The following is a 20,604-nucleotide window of genomic DNA, read 5'->3' as shown; positions in this document are numbered from 1 at the left end:
TTTAACATGCCTTACGTGTTTTTAATCTTAACGTCCATGTGATGATTAAAAACAAAGTAATTGATAAAAATATTTTTAATTGTTCCCTAAATTAGCAATTAATTTTTCAATCTAAAAATAAATAAAATATCAAAAGTATTTTCAGTATCACACTAAAAAAAAAGTAAATGTCTTTTCATACCAATTTGGTAATTGCAATTTAATATACTGAAAAATAAAATAAAAACACAAATTATACCCGTGAAAAGGTGACAGGGTAATTTTAATACAAAATAAGTAATATTTAATGAGTTATAATATAATAATTACCAACCATTGAAATATTTGTAGTAATTTTTTTTTTTTTTTCAACGAATATTTGTAAAAGCGTAGTTAAAAACATGCAAAATGCAAATTTACAACATTGTATTCTATACAAAGAGAAGAAAGGAATGGAGAAATTTAATTTTTTGTCATGTCAAAGTAGATCAGTGAATTTCACGCAACTTTTGAAGATACATGTAGAGAGACCCGAGTAGAAGGGTAATTTGGTTGAATTAGAATGATTATTGGTTCGACACGATAACGATCACTCGCGGGCGAGTCCCAAGCCCCGAGTCCCAAGACAAGATACGGAGCAGCATCAGCACTTGCTGCCCTGGAGATCTTTTCTCTTTTTCCAGCCTGTGCTTGATGTTGCTGTGTGTCTTTAATTTCGTTTGAAGCTCTCAAGAAGGCGGTGTACGGTGTAAATGCTGTAGGGTCCTATACAATCATGACAACGGGTGTACTTGGAACAAGAACCAACCCAAGACATAAGACGTAAGTTGCAGCCTCGATACATTCATTCCCGTATACACTCTCGTGTTAAATTATTTTAGAGCTATTTTTAAACCGCTCTGAAATTGTACGGAAGCTACGTCCCAGCACACGCAGCATCTGCATCAGCATCAGTTGTTATTTGGGACGTGTGCAGGGTTGGGCATCAGGATCTCCAGAAGGAAACTTTGCAATTTTTTAATTACGGGGTGGCTTCTCGCCATCACCCGTGCTCCGTGCATCAGCCTTTTTTATAAAATTATACTCTATATACCCACCGGGTATTTCTCTCCAATTTTCGATACACTTATACATATACCCTATATGATATATCTCTCTTTTTATCATATCATCATCTTTTATTATTGCATTTTATCTCCGTAGCAAGTTTCTTTCTCTGTCATCTCGATTTTCGATCCAATAATTGATTCGCCATGAATATATTTTGGTTGCAGTCAACAACCTTTCCCTCGATGTCGTTTAAAGACTTGCATGTTAAAAAATATTTTCTCCAACTGACTGACTACCAAAAAAAAGTTTAAATAAGACGAAAATATATTTTTTCAAGATCTTTGATCCGTGTATATTTAAAATAAAGTAACTGATCAGAGATCACACATCAGACCATTAGTCGAATTTTATTTCTTCTTTCTCTCTTATATATATTTTATTTTTTATCTGTCCATGTTCGTGTAGATATGGATACAGATATAGTTATATAGACATATGTGTTGTGGCGTGTATTATAAGAGGAAGATATATCCTTTAGAATGAATAATCTATGCAAATGCAAACCGACACCCCGTAGCATTCTTCTCGAGTCTGCGGTCCACCGAACTGTTGATCGTTTTGGCTGTCGAGCCGACGTCTCATCCAAAATTAATAATAAATGCTAATTTATAAAATCTAATACGCGATAAAATTATTCAAAACATATATATATCCAGTACTACTTTTTCTACAGTATGCTATAATATATATATATATATATATATATATATATATATATATATATATATATATATATATATATATATATATATATATATATATATAGTGGTATATGTAGTGGTACTATCCTTACGGCTACTGATTTAAAGTTTAGTGAACAACTGATGAGAGAGAAATAAATATAAATACAAGAAGAGTTAATGTCTTTCGATTAATTCCATGAAAGCGACCATCTGTCATCGAGAAAGAACGCCCGAGGGACAGGAGTAGAAAAAACAGCTACGATTAAAGGGGAAGTGGAAACAGTAGCTGGTCAAGCGTTGGCGCCAGATTTTTTACGTCACCCGTTATAATTGCCGCGGACTCATCATCATTATCATTATCATCGTGATCCTGATTGTCGATACAAACTAAAAACCATCCAGCAAAACGATTATGTATCAACAATGTTGACTTCTGCATTACAGCTTCATATTTAAACCTGTCTCTTCATCGAAACAATTACGTATATTTAAGTAATACAGGAGTTTACTTACATTTATGTCTTACTTATCAGAAATTAGTCTCTGGCTTTACTGCCGGCGACTTTGTCACTCATTTTATTGACAATCAATCAACGATTAACGATCAACGCACTAAGTAATTAATTTTGATAATTTACTTTTATTGTATTATTTTTTTCAGTTACCAACTTGCGGTGAATCTGAATTCCGAATTCCGGAGTTTATAATACAGATAATATATGTTTGTTTAATTCGTATAAATTAGACAAAAATATCGGCGAATATATCCAGAAATTTGAATAACAAAAGCCTGGTCATCAGCATCCCTGAAATGGAGCCTTGGGCTCGCGCGTGCGGATCGAGTATTCGCCATCAACCATTCAGTATATCTATACATTTATATGTATATATATAGATGTGTGTATGTTTGCTGGAAAGCCCCAGAGAGCATCTTCAAGGCCACATTTGATACGAGTAGAGAAGAAGAGAATAATAAAAAATATGAAGAAAGAAATAAAATAAAAGAGATTATGTATACGTATGAGTATGTGTGTGTTGTGTGTATGTGCGCTCGTAACACGGGTAGCTCAACTCACGGTTTTAAATCGCATTAAACGTTGTGGCTCTATACTATAGAGTCTCTCATCTCGCATCTCTTCTCTTTTACTTTATCTGGGCATCCACTACTACACCATACTACCATACTGTAATACTACAAACTCTTGGAGCTCTTTCACGGGCTCAAGATTATACAGGACACGACACGACTCATCCAAGTTTAAGTGCCTCTTTCGTGACACTCTTCACGACGTTTTTAGCGGGTTTATGGTATATTTAATCAACCATTTATATTCATTTATCTATTGTATTGATTTCGTTTTATGATAATTATTATTATCGTCATCGACAAAGTTACTATCTTTTGTCAATAAAATAATTTATTTTATGTTTAAATTTTCAGATAGTAATTTTGTTTTTTAAAAAAATAAAATTTCTACGTATATCCTGATATTTACGGATATTTGTTATTTGTTTTTGATTTAAAGACCGATATGGTAGTAAAAGTAAAGACAAAAATAATGGACTAGAAAACAAACACAAGGGTAGTCGAGTTCAACGGACTCTACTCGGAAGAAGTATCTCTGATCATCTGTGTTCACTTAAAGCTCACGAGTACTTTTTTTTATCGATGTGTTTTCTTCGGTGAACAAGAGTCTACATGAGTCTCTTGTACTTCTTCTTTTTTTTTTTTTTTTTTTTTTACTTCGAGCACTTGTACAATAGTACGCCTTCACGAACCTAATTACCATCTAGAATTTCCGATGACTCAAGTGGAGCAGATACGTTTTTCTTAAGGGCTCTTACGAGAAAACTTCAGCCGATGGAAAATTAAACATAAAAATTTAAAGAAGAAATAATTATTATTGTTAAAATATAATTTAAATTTTTATCTCGACATTTACACTTTTATTTTGCTCCTGAATTTAAAGCAAAAATCTTGAGGCATTAAGACGCGATGTGGAGAATAAAAAATCCAAGATAAAAAAATATTGAGAAGAGAAGTTGACTGCGAAGTAAGGAAAGAGGCAGGTACCAAGAATAAGAAGACAACGTGTAAAAAATGAAGAATAAGAAAAAGATGAAAGCTGGTCACTGGGTGTATAATAAAGGGGAGAAATAAAGAAAGCCAGAGATCAGAGCAATAAGATTGAAAAAAGAACATACATACGTACAAGACGGTATAAAAGTTTATATGTGTGAGAGAGAAGAGAGTAAAAAAGAAGTAGAGAGGTTTGTAAAGCAAAGAGTAAGACTGGACAAGAGGGAGACGGGATGAAAGAGCCAAGAAACCGGCTATGACGCTTTGAGCCAGAGTAGAGGCTCAGAGGGCTAAGGCCAACATACGAAGCGAGAAACTTTGCTAAGGATAAAAACACTCTGAGAGTGAGAGTTTTGTATACATTTATATATGTATATATATATATATGGATATAATATGCTGATCAATTGGAAACGGACACAATAGAAGAAGATTTTACATTTAACTTCATCTATTTATATTCAACCAACCGTTACGAAGCATTTAAGTATCATAAAACTTTATTTGACCTTAACTTCGTTTTTCCTTTTTAAATTTATGTTCTTTTTCATCTTGATCAAAATAGGAAAAAATTTTCCCAGGAATGAGATCCTTAAAAAAATATCTTGAAGATAAATCTGAAGTTGGATATTTTAACTTCGTTGGGGTTTTACTGGTATGGGGCGTGTTCTTATTTATTTTCTTAACCACTTCTGAGAAGTTATTTTAAGAGAAAATGAAGCAGAGTACAGGGAAGAATGTGATATTGCGTTGTGGGTGCAAAGGAATTTATAACGCATGCGGTAGTTGTTGCATGTACGCAGCGGGATTAATTTTATTTACTAATACGAATAGAAGTTAGAATGAAGTTGAGTCACAAAAATAAGATAAAGAGGGGTGAGATGATGAAAGGAAAAGAGGAGATGATAAGAAGAAGATAGTGATTAAAAAAGGAGAAAAGGTGAAGACGAGTGGCTTATGAGTTGGTGTTTGCCGACGAGGGACCTTCGTAAGATACTCAGAGGATTAGGTATTGGAAGAATCGTAGTATGAGCGAAAGAAAAAATAACAGAAAAATAAGTCGAGGATGAGGATGAGGATGAGGACGAGGAGGATGAGGATGAGGAACGAGATGGAGTTGAAGAAAAAAATATAATAAAAGCGACGCAAAAGACCAGTGGAGATAGCGGGATATAAAGTAAAACGAGGCAAGCCGTTGTAAAAATTGTACACGTGAGACGAAGAAAAATATATAAATTACGCCAAGACGTTACGCAGCAGATTAAAATCTGTTTGGCTCTCTTACTTATTATTATTATTATTATTATTATTATTATTATTATTTTTATTTTTTAAATATACTCGCTTTAGGCTCCACACTAAATTTATTTTTCACCTTAACTCGTTAAGACTCGTAATTACTTGGAGCCTAAAATCTACCATCGAATTAACCGTAAATATTGAATTTTTAAAATTCGTATTAAAAAAAAGTAAAGCTTATATAATTACATGGATAATATTTGAGATTTAAAAAATGAATAATACTTTTTTTAACAACTCTTGATTTTAGTTTCAAGCAACAGAGATTTACGAACCGTCAGATTTGCATTTTAAATACACGGGAGCGAATGAGTGGGTGAAATATATATGGAGCTACCTAAAAAAAAAATACAATATATAATTCCTTTTATTCCAAGCTTGGCAAGCTTAGCCCCATCATCATCGCTGTATATTTACGGCTTATTTTTTTCTCTCTTTGCACTACACTGTTTATTTATTTTTTTTTTATTTTAAAAAATAATACAACAATATGATACTCAAAATAGCAAACGTCAAAAAATTTTTATCTTTTTATTTACAGATGATATATTGTCAGTTGGAATTATTTTACAAAATGTGCATATATTTTTTTCAAATTTTTTTTTTTTTTTACAACAGTAAAATTATTCAAGCAATTAATTTAAAAATTTAACAACTAGCGTGCACTATTAAAAATAATATAATGCATTTACGTGGGCTCATTAATCGTCTTCCTCAGCGAGATAAGAGCATCGATTAGTTGGGTTTACGTCGTCAGGACGTCGCCCTTTGTCCGCTGACTCGGCATTGTGTTGTGTTGTCCATATTACTTATTTTTTATTTTTATTTTTTTTTCTTATTTTCATTTCCTCTGACTTCGTATAGCACTGATGTAAAAAAAAAAAAAAAAAAAAAAATAACCCACTCAGCAGTTACATTAGATACCATACCCACTATTTAAACTCAACTCTTCCATTAATTTAGCTGATGATTGATCAATTAATTTTTTTCCCAAAAATTTAATTTGATATTAAAAATAAATTACTCGGTTAAGTAATTAGCCCCATATATATATATTTTATTTAAAGATAATAATTATCGTTGTGTTTTAGGATACATGTGGCGAATAAAATAAAGGAGGTTGATTTAAAGTTCGCCAAAGGCATACTGCCTTGCAGAGGACGTGTGGTGGATCGTCAGCATCAAGCAGAGTGTTGTTGTCTTGGACCCAGGGCCCCTTTCCCGAGGCGGCTTAAGAAGCTGATGCGGTGAGTACATCTAGAGATATGTGTATGTATACACACACCAAGAGTTCAGATTAAAGATGTTGGGTTGTATTATATAGGAAGCAAAAGCAAGATGAGCAGGGAACTGAAGATTTCTGTGTTGGTGATGGTGAGACTGTATACACTCTATACTCAGTTACTCAGCAGCAGCAGCATCAGCATCAGCAGCACTGACCGGGCTTTGAACTCAGTCTGTGGTAAACAACAGGTACATTGCACCCTGCGCGTAATTCGTAAGTGCTCATGGGCTGGACGTGGTGAACGAGCAGAGAAGAGGAGTATAGTGGCGAATCGAACCAATACTCCTGAAGAAAAGAAAAGAGAAGAAAACATTACGGCGTATTACTATATATATTGTAGTAGTATTATATAGTAACCAGAGAGATAAAGACAATTATCAAACTAAGGAAGATAAAAAGAGATGGTACATGGTAGCTGCAGGCGTATTTTTTCTGTCACGTCCACCATACAGCATCTGAACTGAGATGAGAGACAAGTAGAGAGCCACTTTTATAAATATATATATATATATATATATATATATATATATATATATATATATATATATATATATATATATATATATATATTTATAAAAGTGTATAAAATTTTTTTATCTCTTTCTTTGGTGCTCTCTTTATCTCACTCCTTTATGTCGATTCTCTGACATCCAAATCGACGCTCATGAAACATTCAGGGGATTGCACTTTAGAAGATATTCTAAAGAACCAAAGAAGATGAGAGACAAACAAATAAAATTCTTACACTTACGGTTTTATATAAGTAAGTTAATTATTTACTTTATTTTTTGTTTAACGAATTGAAAGAGGAAAAATACGAGATACGAACATGACATAAATTTTTTAGTTGATTAATAAGTCGTAAAACTTATTACTCTGACTAATTATTTTAAAATCTACTTTACTTTATTTATTTATTTGTATTTTTAGAGCGTCATTTCCGGTACATGCTGTGTACTGTGGAATTTAAACTCTCGGTTGACCCGCATACTTACGTAAGTGATGGTTTTTAAATATTTAATAAATCTTCGTGTTGAGATGGATCTTGAGCTAGTTTTTAATGGAGATGATTTTAAAAATTATTTCAGGCTAGAGTTTATTTTATAAAAAATGTCTTGGGAGTTTTGTCAAGAATTCAAAAAATTGAATTGGTATCTCTGGAGAAGTTACGGCGGGATTATTTAGCGATTTACTCAGTCGGCCATTCGTTTGGCCGCCCGTTGGTTAGAGTCCAACACTAAGATCGACGTCAGCAAGACTACTCGCTCTACCGGCCACACGCTACCCGATTGGTAAAATTTTTCTTTACATTTTCAATTTAAATTTATTTACTTTTTAAGTATTTTCTTTTCAATTAACATCAATTATCAATTAAAAATTGATAAATTTTCTTGAGTTTGCTTTTGGATGAAATTTCTTTAAGTTTCAGCGATTTTAGTCGCCAGTTTTTGAGTTACCGCCTTTGAGGAAAACGCTAGTATATTTTCCAACCAAAGCCTAATGTCTCGGTTGAAAAACTTTTAAAGTCAACCAAAATCCTTTAGAAATATAAATGTACGACGCCTTTTCTCTGCTACGACGGTCTTCCGCGTTACCGACTTTAGATTCAGTTCATAGAGTCATTGAGGGCGCTGTATTACTCATTCCCAACTCGAGGAACTCACGGGATTCGTGGCATTTTTGACTTTAAAAAAATGTTTGTAGTTAAAAATGCTGGGAAAAAATTTCAAACTCTGAGATTTTATAATTGTAGTAAAATTGAAAAATTTTACATAAAATTACACTCTATTGGTAAAATTTTTCAAGCCAATTATTGTTCTACTAAATAATATTTATTGAATTAAAGTTTACGCAATATGACGTCACAATTTAAGTTAATGAAGCACTGAGTTGTATGTATGTCATTATTTGATTATATGAGAAATTTGTTAAATTGTATGATGTGTGAGTGAAAACTCAAATATCATTGATAAACATTAACATCATACACATTGTGCGTTTAGTTATTTAGGTTTTCACATTACATCTACGTGTACGTTCTAAAAATAATGATACTTCTTCGCGTTGTGCCTTGGCAACAAGAGAACGTGCTCTATGTTTTATGTACTCCGTTTTATTTTGTAGTTGTATGTACATCGTTCACCCAGAAATACCGTTCCCATTTAATTAAAATTCATCTATAGAATCGCTAGATTATTTAACGACTCTGTAAAAGTTACTAGTCTCTAACAAGCTGTCAATAATTTTATTTGGAAATTTTAAGTATTAATTACACAAAAGATGTACCAATTATAACTTACTATTTTTTAAATAGTATTGAAGACATAAAAAAAAAAAAATGTAGGACGACTTAAAAAAACAATGTAATATTGAATTATTTTTACTTTAATACTAAAAATTATTGGCCATAAATAATAAAAATTTATTTTAATTAAAACCGAGAACCACACAATAAATAAACTGACTTGAATATTTATCAATCGCACGTGCCAGTTTGCTGGAATTGCATAAATAATAGCTTTTAAATAAACATAAAAGCAGCTGATAAAAAAATTAACAAGGGCGTTATTGTCTAGCATTTTAAATTTTCCATTTTAAAACTGAGGGTCGTTAAATAAAGCGATAAATAATCCATAATACGCAGTTTAAGTACCAAAATACCGAAATAGTCAAAATATAAAAAAAAAGAATGCCTATTATGTATATAAGAAGAATAAAGTCCCATTATTCATATTATGTATTAATGTAAAAATCAAAAGTCGTTTAAAATTGACAGAAACCATTTCAGCAACATTTAAGGCCCATAAAAAAACACCACGTGTCGTTAAAAGGAGCCTGACAAGGGCTTATAAGTGAAAAAAAAAAAAAAAGTTACAATTTCTAAGACACTTTCTTCCTCTTTTTTTTGAATGGTTGACGCGTGTAGAAGGATATTGAATTTATTGGGCTTCCTTCTGACAGAAAACTGGTCATATATGCAGACGCAAGATGTGCCGGATGGTAATTTGATAACGAAACTTAGAAATTGATCAGTACAGCTTTTGCATTCATTTTTTATAATATTATTTAAACGCTGAACACCTGAAAATTTGTATATTTATAAGGAAGCCTGTTTTCTATTTCCTTAGAATCTTATAAACTTTTTCCATTATCAGTCGCTTCGAATTTTGTTTCATATGTATAAATATACGGCTGCTCAATTTTTGGTTTTTGAATTTATAATCGGCTAATTATCTCTTGACAGTATAATTAGACTGTCAAAAATAGATGTGAAGTAAAAAGTATAATCCTGTAAGAAATGATTTCTATCAATAATTAAAGATATTAAATATTTTTAGGATACTCTGGCGTAATCCGTTGAAAAAAAGATCCCGAGAATATCCTGCGTCGAGTAGTACGTCCTCATTTCCAATCTACCGTCAAGGTTAAATTTGACCGTTACACCTCAGCGTCTGCTCCTTATTCAGACTCTTATTTGGTTCACTCTTTCTTCTTCTTCTTCTTCTTAATCTTATTCTTATTCTTACTTGAGCTCCTGGTTCTTCTCCTGGTTCTTACATTGCATTAACAACCCCCAAAGGCATGATCACAAGCCTAAAAAAGATTATATTCTTTTACTTTTATTATCCTCGTAGCAGTATACTATTATAAGGTAGTGATCGATTCGCTAGCCCTCGCACACCTGCTAATGGAGATGTAAAAAAAGTACAGTAAAATAAAAAAATATTATAAAATAATAATAATGATGATGATAATGAATGAAAAAGCTAACAAGTATTGGGGACTGTTATTTATAATGTAACACATAAGACTTTACTGTGTTATACCATACTAGTAACATCCCTCTTTACTTCTCTTAAAAATAATCTTATGTTACTCTACTGTCGCAGTGCTCTACTCACGCACCTGCCGTCTCAATTTACCCTGACACGATCAAGAGAGATTGTTCTTCCCGTGTAATGCGTACCCATACTTACACCGCGAATTATCCACTTACACTTATACCACGGAAAGATTGAGATAACTTTTCTGTACGCAACATTTAACATTCAATTGTCCGTGATAAATCTCTAAAGATAAATCTGATCTACCCTTTGCATATTTTTATTTATTAAAGTTTCAAGCACATACATTTTGAATTAAATAATATTTTATAAATTAAGGATTGGGTAAATAAAAAGACAACGAAGAAATTAAATATCAATAATTTGTCTTTAATATTTTATTTTTTATAAACAATATGATTTTATTTAGTTTTGTGTTAGTTAATCTATTATAATTAGACTCTCTTAATTGCTATGTTTTTAAACTATTATCTTTTTAATAATCTATTGTATTGTTCTTACAGTAATTACGGTAATGTGTGTTGTCAATAAGCTAAAAAAATAAAGTTGAATTGATTACCAAAAAATTATAAGCGCTCAGAAACAATAGTATTGAGTTTGTACAATTTTAAAAAAGTGGGACTTTTAGATTTAATTTTTTTTTTTCTTTTTACATAAAAACACCCATGCACGCATACATTTATTTATTTATATATATTTATATAACAATTATTTATTAACTAATTTTATTAATGTTTACTGAGATCATACTAATACATCACAGGGTTACATTGATAATATTTTTTTTTTTTTTTTTTTTAATATTGTTGCTATTTTTTAGTTTTTTATATATTTTTTGTTCTTCTCAGTTATATTTGACGTAAGTCACTCAAGGACAAACAAGTTCTTGATTATACAGTCGAGGTATTTAAATTAAAAAACAATTTTATGTATGTCAATCAAAGTTACTAAAAAAATTACCAAAGTATTCCATTTATTAAGATTCGATATAATTTTGATTTAATTACGTTAACGTAATAGATTATTGCTATATTTATTACAATTATTTATTTATTTATTAAATACAAATTTGTATAAATGCCTCAGTAATTTAAGTGTAATAATATAGTAACATAGTTATTAATTTAGCGCCATTAAAATATTATTAAATGTTTTTTTTTTGTTTCAGATAATTCAAAAAAAAAAAAAAAAATACAAAGTTCAATTGTAATAGAAAAAAAATAGCTCTGTGTAACCACCAGTCGTATTTTTGGCTATAATCTCAAGACGAAATAAGAAATACAAGGAAGTATAATATGTACGTAAATTTGAATGGGTACTGATACAATAATAATAATAATAATAATAATAATAATAATAATAATAAGTGATAAGAACAAGGGAGGTGAGATGAACAAAAAAATTTTAATAAAAAAATATAATTTAAAAAAAAAAATACAATAATAACAATAAAGAAACATGATCAGTGACGCGTTTCGAAAGTTTAATTTTTTATTAAGTTGTGACTTTATAAGCAGAATATGAAAATTATTAAATAATAATAATAAATGACAATTATTTATAGAAACGACTCAAAGCCAATGTGTGTATAAGTAGGACCGAAGGATAAATGATATTTTCTCAGTTTGTTAACCATTATTTTTTGTTAGTATTTCAACGGCGAGATAACCAGGAAAAGAGGGGAACCATTTGATTTAATCATTGTCAAAATATATTTATTCATAATAAATATATATATAAATTTTGTTTAAGTAAGAATTTTCAAAGTGAAAATCATAAGAATTCAAAGTTTTTTTTTTTTTTTTTTTTTTTTTTTTTCTTTTTTTTTTTTTAATAAGGTACAAATAAAGATATAAAAAAATAAGCAAATTCATGAGATTAAGATTTGGCATCGGCTGTACTTTTAAAAGTTATTTTGTACAGGAGATCAATGCTTTTATTTTTGGGTAACGTAGTAAAGGTTATTTTAAATGTCTTTTTTTAAATAGTTACTTGGCATTACCGTTGACTTTCTTTATATCTTAGTTTCTACATATTTCTCAATAAACCCGCATCTTAATCGTCGGAATTGAACATAGTTTAGAATCATAATAGAAAATTAAAGAAAGGGAAAAGTAACGGATTTTACTAGTCAAGCAACAAGTCAACGGTCAAAAAAAAAAAGACTTAAGGAAATACGGGTACTCTTTAGCTTAAATCTTAACAAAATACTTATCTAAAAACTACATACTGACGCTGTTTCAGATGCGTCACGCATAGCGTCTCGCTCTTTTATTCTCAACTTTATTTTCTATCTTCTCTTCGAGTCTATAGAAAATAAAAATAATAATGATAATTATAATAGTGATAGTAAAAAAAAAAAAAATAAAATAAAAATACAATAAACAACAAAAGAAAAAGACATACAGTATAGTTATAAGTATATATATTACAAATAAATTTAGGTAGTAAATTTTTCCATATTTTTTTTCTTACAATAATTATTACTCTTAAATTAGTACTCTATCAATTAATTATTAATTAATTAATTAATTAATTAATTAATTATAGTTTTTATAATAATCTCTTCACGCTTTAGTTCCACGCGTCGCAATTATTTTTTTTAAATTAAATTATATTTAACAAAAAAAATAATTACCCATAAACAACCAACGCCGAGGAATTTGAGACAATGAATATTGAACATAAAAAAAATAATAAACAAACAAAAGTTTATTAATATATTTATAAATAATCATTTGATCCTTCACTCGGTACCTATTAATTATCCTCTTGTATATCATTTGGTGGTTTAATGCGTCTCAGTCAAATAAATCTAAAACGTGAATGGCACAGCCAAAGGATCTTATTATATATAATTAATTATTGATCCTCAATTAGTGGCACTCGCTCAACTTTCACCTTGAGACAATTGATTAATTAATATTAATAATAATTATCATTATCAATAACAAATGATCATCGTAATTATAATTGTATTTTAGAACGCTTTGATATATCACTGGACGCCGGGACATGAACGCGTTCATTAGCTTTTTAATTATTGAAATTTAATATAATATAATATATTTATTTATGTTTATATTTATATATATATATATATATATATATATATATTTATATTGATTTTTTAATTAAACTAGGAACAAAAATAATCTATTGTAGAAAAGTAATTCAGTTATTTTAATTATTGTTAATATTTTTTTTTTTTTTTTTTTTTTAAAGGCCACAATTGTAACAGACGTCGTCGCAGTTAGATGATAAATAAGAGGAAGACACAATCCAATGAAGATAATAAAAAGTTTAGCTGCGTATCTGACCCGCGTTACGAGGCAATTTCTCTGGCGGCTCGATACTACTTTTCTTCGTGCTGTTTGACGTACGTTTGCGGGTTTTCATAAAATCTGAAACAATTACAATTTTCAAATTATTTATTACAGTGGTAATTATTTTTAATTTTTTTTTCTAAATTTATGATTTGCTTGAAAAAACTTAATAATTTTTACAGAAAAAAAAAATTTATTTTATGAAAGTAAATTCTGGAGTTAAAATAATATTTTTTTCGTTTAACATATTGAATATTCCGTGGTTAATAAATATCGATTGCAGTGAATATAAATAAATTCGCCGAGTTTTTCCTTTTGTTGACAATGACATTTATAAATGACATCTGTACAAAATTTTCCAACCCTCCACTCCGACTGTATGTCACACACGCGACCAAAAAATATAATAGGGTCGTTGTATTGTCAAAAGAAATAATTTCTATCCCTCGTACCCTTTTAAATTAATGTGGTGATCTTGATCTTCCCCAACTTGTCGATATTTATTCAAATACATAGACTAGTTTTGTTTGCTCACGTGTCGCCTTGGAAAAATAAAGCATAAATAAAAGCCATTGAAGTTGAATTAAATATAAAATAAAATTAAAGCAAATAAATATAATAAAGCTTCAAGGTATTTACTAAAAATTATTAGTTTTGTTTCTAGTTTATTATCTAGTTTATTAACAAGCACCGAATATATTTAGATATTTAAAACTTCAAGGCCGAGTCGCGTAGAAGTCTTGATAATTTATCGAGTGTGAGTGAGTGGGCACGTTCGCAAGAGAAACGATCCGCAAAAGTTAAAGTTAAGGTTGGTCATGGATTATGATGGCGAAACAAACGCCATTTTTAATATTATACATTTAAATTTAATATTAAATATTTATATTTTCGTTACAGGCCGGCATTTAAATACAACCGAAAAGAAAAATAAATAATTAGCTCAAAGCGCACGCCAACTGGAGTTATATCAAGTTCGCTTTGATTTAAAGCAAGAAATTTATTTGCTCAATTGAAAAGTGGTGACAAGCATGCGGGACACCTTAGAACAATAGCAAGAGAGAAAAAAACAAGTACCATATGGGTCACTTGAGCATTAAATGCTTGAACGAAGGCCAACGAACGGTTTTTTCTTCGATCTAATTCCAAAGAATTTGCACATGTGGGCAGAAAAGATGTTGCAATTTAAAACAACAATTGAATTGCTAAATCAACTTTTCATTTAAATCAATTAAATTAATTAATAAAACAGCCGATATAATTTATTTTCACGGTATTAAATTAAAATCTCTGCTAATTGTGACAGAAGTTAAAGTAGACGAGCAACGAAAATTTATCTTCTCAGCACATGTCAAGAGTTCACATAAGTTCATATCGAACCCTCTCTGGCGTACCCTCGGATTTTTAAAAATATCTAGTCTGGCGTGTAAATCCCCGGGTATATTATACGCGCGCAGCTGATACCCCCATGCACGTGGGAGCGGCAGCACGCGCTCGTGGGGGTGAGAGTAAGGGGGTCAGTTATGAGCATACACAAGGGGTGCAAATAAGGGTGCGTCAAAATACAAGGGTACGTTTTAGTTTTATTTCTCTCCATATATCTATATATCTCTATACAGACATTTAAATTTATATATATATATATATATATATATATATATATATATATATATATATATATATGAGCACGCACACAATTTTACCCTAATGTAACAGCTGACCGATTTCTCATTAATAAAAGTACGTTACGAATTCCAAGTTTTCCCTAACAAATGTATAAACATAAATTATTTATTTTTCTTGATATTACATCCTTTTGCCGTGACTACTTTAATCTACGCTATTTTGTACTCTAATGTGTGGGGAAAATTAAATCCCATGGAATATTTTAATATTAATGACATTAACTTTATGTTACCAATGATATATTTAGATTTATTATTACAATGACTCATTTTTGTTGCAGCTTGGATATTTATAACAGTGGACTTTAACCAGATGAAAATAATCAAAGGAACAAATAAAATTAAATAAAAAAATAATTTGACTTTACAATACACGGCGAAGACTTTTGTCATGTCTCGAAATAGTAACGAAGCGTGGGCGAAGGGCGTTGTTTTATTTGTATGTACTTAATACTTGTGGGTTGAATCAACCACAAAAATATGGAGCTTGTAAATTATTAATGTCCATTTAATTGTATGCGGTCTCAAACCATAAGATGATTTAAAATAATAGGTAAGTTTTTTCAAACAAATCAAATGTATTATTATTATTATTATTATTATTATTATTAATACTATAAATATAAAATATAAAATGATTGCTGGGGATAAGTCTTTAAGTCTGTGATGCACAAATCGTCATGTCTCATTACTCTAATTGCCGGGTCGTAAACAAATGAATTTTTAATTCAATTCACCCGTTGAATTGACTTTGACCTACTGCCTTGTTTGATACTATCAAAACTCTTTTACAATTTACACTCGTTTAATACATACATCAAGATTATTTAAAATTTTTTTATTTTTATTAACCTAACGTCAGATTTCGTAATATTTTTTTCATAAATCATCCGAGTTTATTTTATTCCATCCCGTAAATTTTTTGTTCTTCAAAAATATCCTGCCAGACAGTAAAATTTGTTATCAGTTATTAAATTTATTTTTATTATTTGCAGCTTCAATAAAAAAATTATAGTATTAAACTCTTTTCTAATCTTAAAAAAAAAAAAAATAGTGAATTACATACTGAGCCCGTTTATTTTTTTTATCTAGAAAGTAAAAGTTTTTTTTATCAACGCAAACGCAGTTGGCGGAAGTTTACCTCGGAATTTAAAATACCTGATACATAATTCTTAATCAAGCTTATATTCAACACCAGTGTGTGTTCATGTTCATATATAATTAAATTACTCCATCGATTACTTTATTAATTTCATTATTTTCAGAACACTTGCTCATCTTTCATACTCCATTAAACTTCCTGTTAATTAATATAAAAAGAAGAAAATATTAAAATATAAATCTTACCGGTGATACTGGATTGCTTCCTCGCAGATGGAGGCAGAACTGGCGTTGTAGGTTCTGGAATAGCGCAAATTTTCTTCGCACACTCTCCTCTGAATTCGACCTCCGTTTCCCCGATTTCTGGAACTCTGGGCTCTTGTGGGGGCGTCCTCTCAGCTTTAGGACGCCCAGAATCCATATTCATCGGCGACAATGACGTCGAACGCCGGCTCGCCGACGACACACTACGTTCGCTGGTTTTTCTCGGCGTACTTGGAGCATTCTTGCGTAAGTACGGCATGCCTCGGAGTGCGTACGGCTCGGGGACGACTTCTTCATTGCTGACGACTTCCCAATCATAACGAGCGCTAGTGTTTCTGGGCAAACCCAAGCTGAAGTCAAAGCCCCAGCGTTCAGCATCCAGCACAGATTGGGCTTTTAGCTCGCGTTCAACAAAAGCTCTCGCGGCTTCGTGGTCAACTGGACCAAATAAATCTCGTCTGACTTTAGCAAGTTCAGCACGACTTGGGACAACACGTCCACCACCATCACCTCCTCCTCCAACGGCGCCTCCTAATTTACGACTTTCAGTCATCATCGCAGGATTCATTACTCTCGCGCTCATTATTTAGCTTCTTTGTTTTATAATTATCTCAGCTCGTCTTTTATTTGTCTATCAATTAATTGATAAATAATAATAACAATAATTTACTATTATTATCACTATTATATATACTTTAAAAAAAAAAAAAAAAAAAAAAAAAGTTTGTTTTCAAGTTTTAAAAATAAAATCTAGGTCAATTTCTTGTTTCAGAAGTTGATAAAAAAAAAAAGCCCGGGAAATATTTTAAAAAATCCAGCGTGACACCACTTGAGTGTTACCCACTGAATAAATCGTAGCTCAATAATACAACACTGCGTCACAAAATTAGTTGGCGCGATAGTTGAGCTGAGAAGCAAGCACGAGGACAGTTTTCCTGGAATCTCTTGGGGCTGAGTGATATCCACATACACCACCAGCACTTACCAACACATTGATATATTATAAGGCGTGTTCTCTCCCTACACACTCACACCCACGGACCGGCACACACTCAACACACGCTAAAAGTGGCCTCAGGCGTATGTTGCGCGCGCAACCTTTATTAAAACTTGGCAACGGCGTACTCCCTGTCTCTTGGTGGCTTCGAACGAGTTTCTGACGTCGTCTTCGTCAATCTACACACACACACACAATATTTGGATGTATTGATGGATGACTACCAGCACATGTACAATACTAAATCCAAGTCAAAGGCGGGAGAAAACTATCACGTTCTCTTCTGATTTCCACAACGTAATTTATTAAAATTTTCACACAAAATATTATGATAATTAACGGGTAATTATTTTATAAAATTTATTTCACTTAAGTGTACCTGGCAAACGTTGAAACTTAGTTTTTTTGATAAAAATATTTCTTTTAACTCCATACACAATTTTTAAACTTATAACTTTATATTTTTATTTATATCAAATCACTTACGTTTTATTTTTATATTTATTTTATTTCAGATTCCCATTTAAAATTTAATTTCAGCGGTACACAGATATTATGTCCATTTTATAAATTACAATAATCCTCTTGGCAACGCCGTGTAGCGGATCTTGAAGAGAACGGCGTCGAGCCCGCTCAACTCGTGAAGGATTTAAATCCGGCAACGCTGCACGCACTTGTGCCTGTGTATTGGTAATCGAGAATGGGTTGGGAATCATATACGTGCTAGAAAATGAAACGCTGGATAGAAGCGGGAGTCTTCATCACATAAAACACACTATTTTATTTTAATGGTAAAAAAATTTTAATTTTATTATTTATTTAATTTCAACAGTATTAATAATTATATTAACAATTTTAATAGCACAATAATTGTTAAATTATTGAGTTTTAATTGAAAACAATTGTTACTATCCAAACAAATCGATTGCACAATGCCCGTGACACTTGATATTATTTCTTCCCAGTGGTGGTAATTTAATAAACAAGTCACTAGCAATAAACAAAAATATATTTTAAAAATAAATTTAGCTGGAGTTAACCAGAAATAATCAGTAAATTATTTCCCGCGTTAATTTTGGAGCACGTTGGTAGCAGGTGACACACATCCAGAAAACAATAACAAGAGTATTTAAACTCGCCGCGTGGGTAACGTTTATTAATTAACAAACTGTATTTAATTTTATTATGATAAAGTACTCTAGGTGAATTGTGTAAAAACAACAAAGTACCGAGCGCGTACCTGCGTTACATATGTGTATAACGCTCTCTAGCGACTGGTACTAGCCGTGTTTGTTGCAAGCGTCCAAACTCCTCGCGAGTCTCGGATTTAATCGGGTGAATTCGGGGGGTCTCGATTATTTCCGTTTGAATTTGACCGCGCATGCGCAATACCCCTTCTTTTGAACTCATTTTATTTCGTTGCTACTCGGTGACTGTCGCTGTAACCGCCATTTCCAATGTCCCGCTGTGTATACTTCACTCCGCGAAAGCACATGAGATCTGTAAATACGTATATATGTATAAGCCAAACTATTGTACGTTGTATCATACAAGTTGTATGCTACGTACTAGAAGTAAAGATGAAATGAAAACCACGATTATTATCGCGTACTCTCAATCCTCGTAATAAAACAGAAAAAGATGAACGAAGCTGAGTGGATAGGGCGCTGAGCCTCAAACCGAGTAAAAGTTTACTTTAAAATAAATAACTCAGATGAGAAAAAGACATTGATATTATTATATATTTTTTTTACGGCGTCATTAAATACGTATGCGTTGACCTACCATTTTTTTTTAATCATCGGTAATTTATTTAAAAAATAGAGAAATAAAATAAGATATTATGAAGGTAAATTACTTTTTAAATTATATTTTTCGTTGGTTTTAGGTCAATAAAATATCCTCGTTATTTTTTATTTTTATATCTTTATTGGCAACATAGCCACTGGATATAAATATCGATAAAAAATGTTATGTAAATATTAATGACAACAATGTTAGTGATAAACACTGATAATTTAATAGGACAAAAAATTTATAACCTAATATTTATTGTTACTTTTATCGCAAATAAGATGAAAAAAATTAATTAAAAGTATCTGATATTTAAGAATGTATTGTTTAAATTTAAAAAAAAAAAAAAAAGTTTTCAAGCATCCAATTGTTGAGAATTGCAAAACTTTTGAGATGTTTATTATTATTATTATTATTATTATTATTATTATTATTATTATTATTATTATTATTATTATAATTATTAAACAAGCAAACTTTTACAGACACAATTGTCGGTTACTTTCAGTATTACTTTAAAAATACGATGTTTAAGTAACAAATATTTAAAGTAATTTTTCTTTTAATACTTCTTTTGTTTATTCAGACATAAACAAATTAGTCTACTGATTAAAATATTTTTAGCCCATGGAGAGTTAAGATAATAATCATATATGTTTAATTAAAAATGATACACGATAAAAAAAATATTTTCTCTGCAAGAATTTCTTTCATTTAAAATATAAAAATCCGTGATCTTTAAAATTAACTCTAAGCAATTTATACATTTGTTTCTTGTTCGAATTCTGCTTTAATCTCAATAATTGAACCATTAAATCCGCGATTAAAGCTTCAACTAAAAAAAATAAATATCCAATTTAAATTTTAATAAATTATCCCGTTTTAATTATCAACAAAATGAGATTACGCAACCAGTGCATCGCGTATTTGCATATTTATCTTGTCCGTTTGACACTCGTGTCACCCTCGAATTCAGAAAAATGATAAATTATATTTAAATAAATATATAAATATAAATAATAATAATAATCAATTAGCAAAATAATATTCCAAGTTATTAATATAAAATTTATCATTTTAGTTATCACGCAGAAGTTACAATTATAAACTCAACACAAAGAAGAATAAAATGTTTGCTGAGAAAATTTTTTACTAA

The 20,604-nt window shown here is 30.5% G+C and overlaps 1 protein-coding gene across 1 annotated transcript; it reads right to left on the bottom strand.

Moving 5' to 3' along the window:
* Positions 1–12,689: 12,689 nt before the first annotated feature.
* Positions 12,690–17,268, bottom strand: Dap (cyclin-dependent kinase inhibitor dacapo). Its single transcript, XM_074241018.1, has 2 exons — positions 16,640–17,268; positions 12,690–13,685 (listed from the first exon to the last, which is right to left on the bottom strand). Exons 1-2 carry the CDS (start codon positions 17,238–17,240, stop codon positions 13,585–13,587), a joined length of 702 nt encoding a protein of 233 aa, XP_074097119.1. The 5' UTR covers positions 17,241–17,268; the 3' UTR covers positions 12,690–13,584.
* Positions 17,269–20,604: the final 3,336 nt, after the last annotated feature.

This window comes from Cotesia typhae, unplaced genomic scaffold, assembly GCF_013202065.1.
Source record: "Cotesia typhae breed Kobodo isofemale line unplaced genomic scaffold, CoteBio_Ctyphae contig_33, whole genome shotgun sequence".
In the NCBI taxonomy this organism is placed as follows: Eukaryota; Metazoa; Arthropoda; class Insecta; order Hymenoptera; family Braconidae; genus Cotesia; species Cotesia typhae.
Note: the sequence above shows the minus strand (reverse complement) of the source record. Positions and strands in the feature narration are given on the sequence as shown.

What these genes read in the sequence shown, in the direction of transcription:
- Dap (XM_074241018.1), bottom strand. Translation starts at nt 17,240, where the DNA reads ATGAGCGCGAGAGTAATGAATCCTGCGATGATGACTGAAAGTCGTAAA. An exon ending in GAAGCAATCCAGTATCACCG is followed by an intron (nt 13,686 to 16,639) that starts GTAAGATTTATA and finishes TAATTGTTTCAG; the next exon opens with ATTTTATGAAAACCCGCAAA.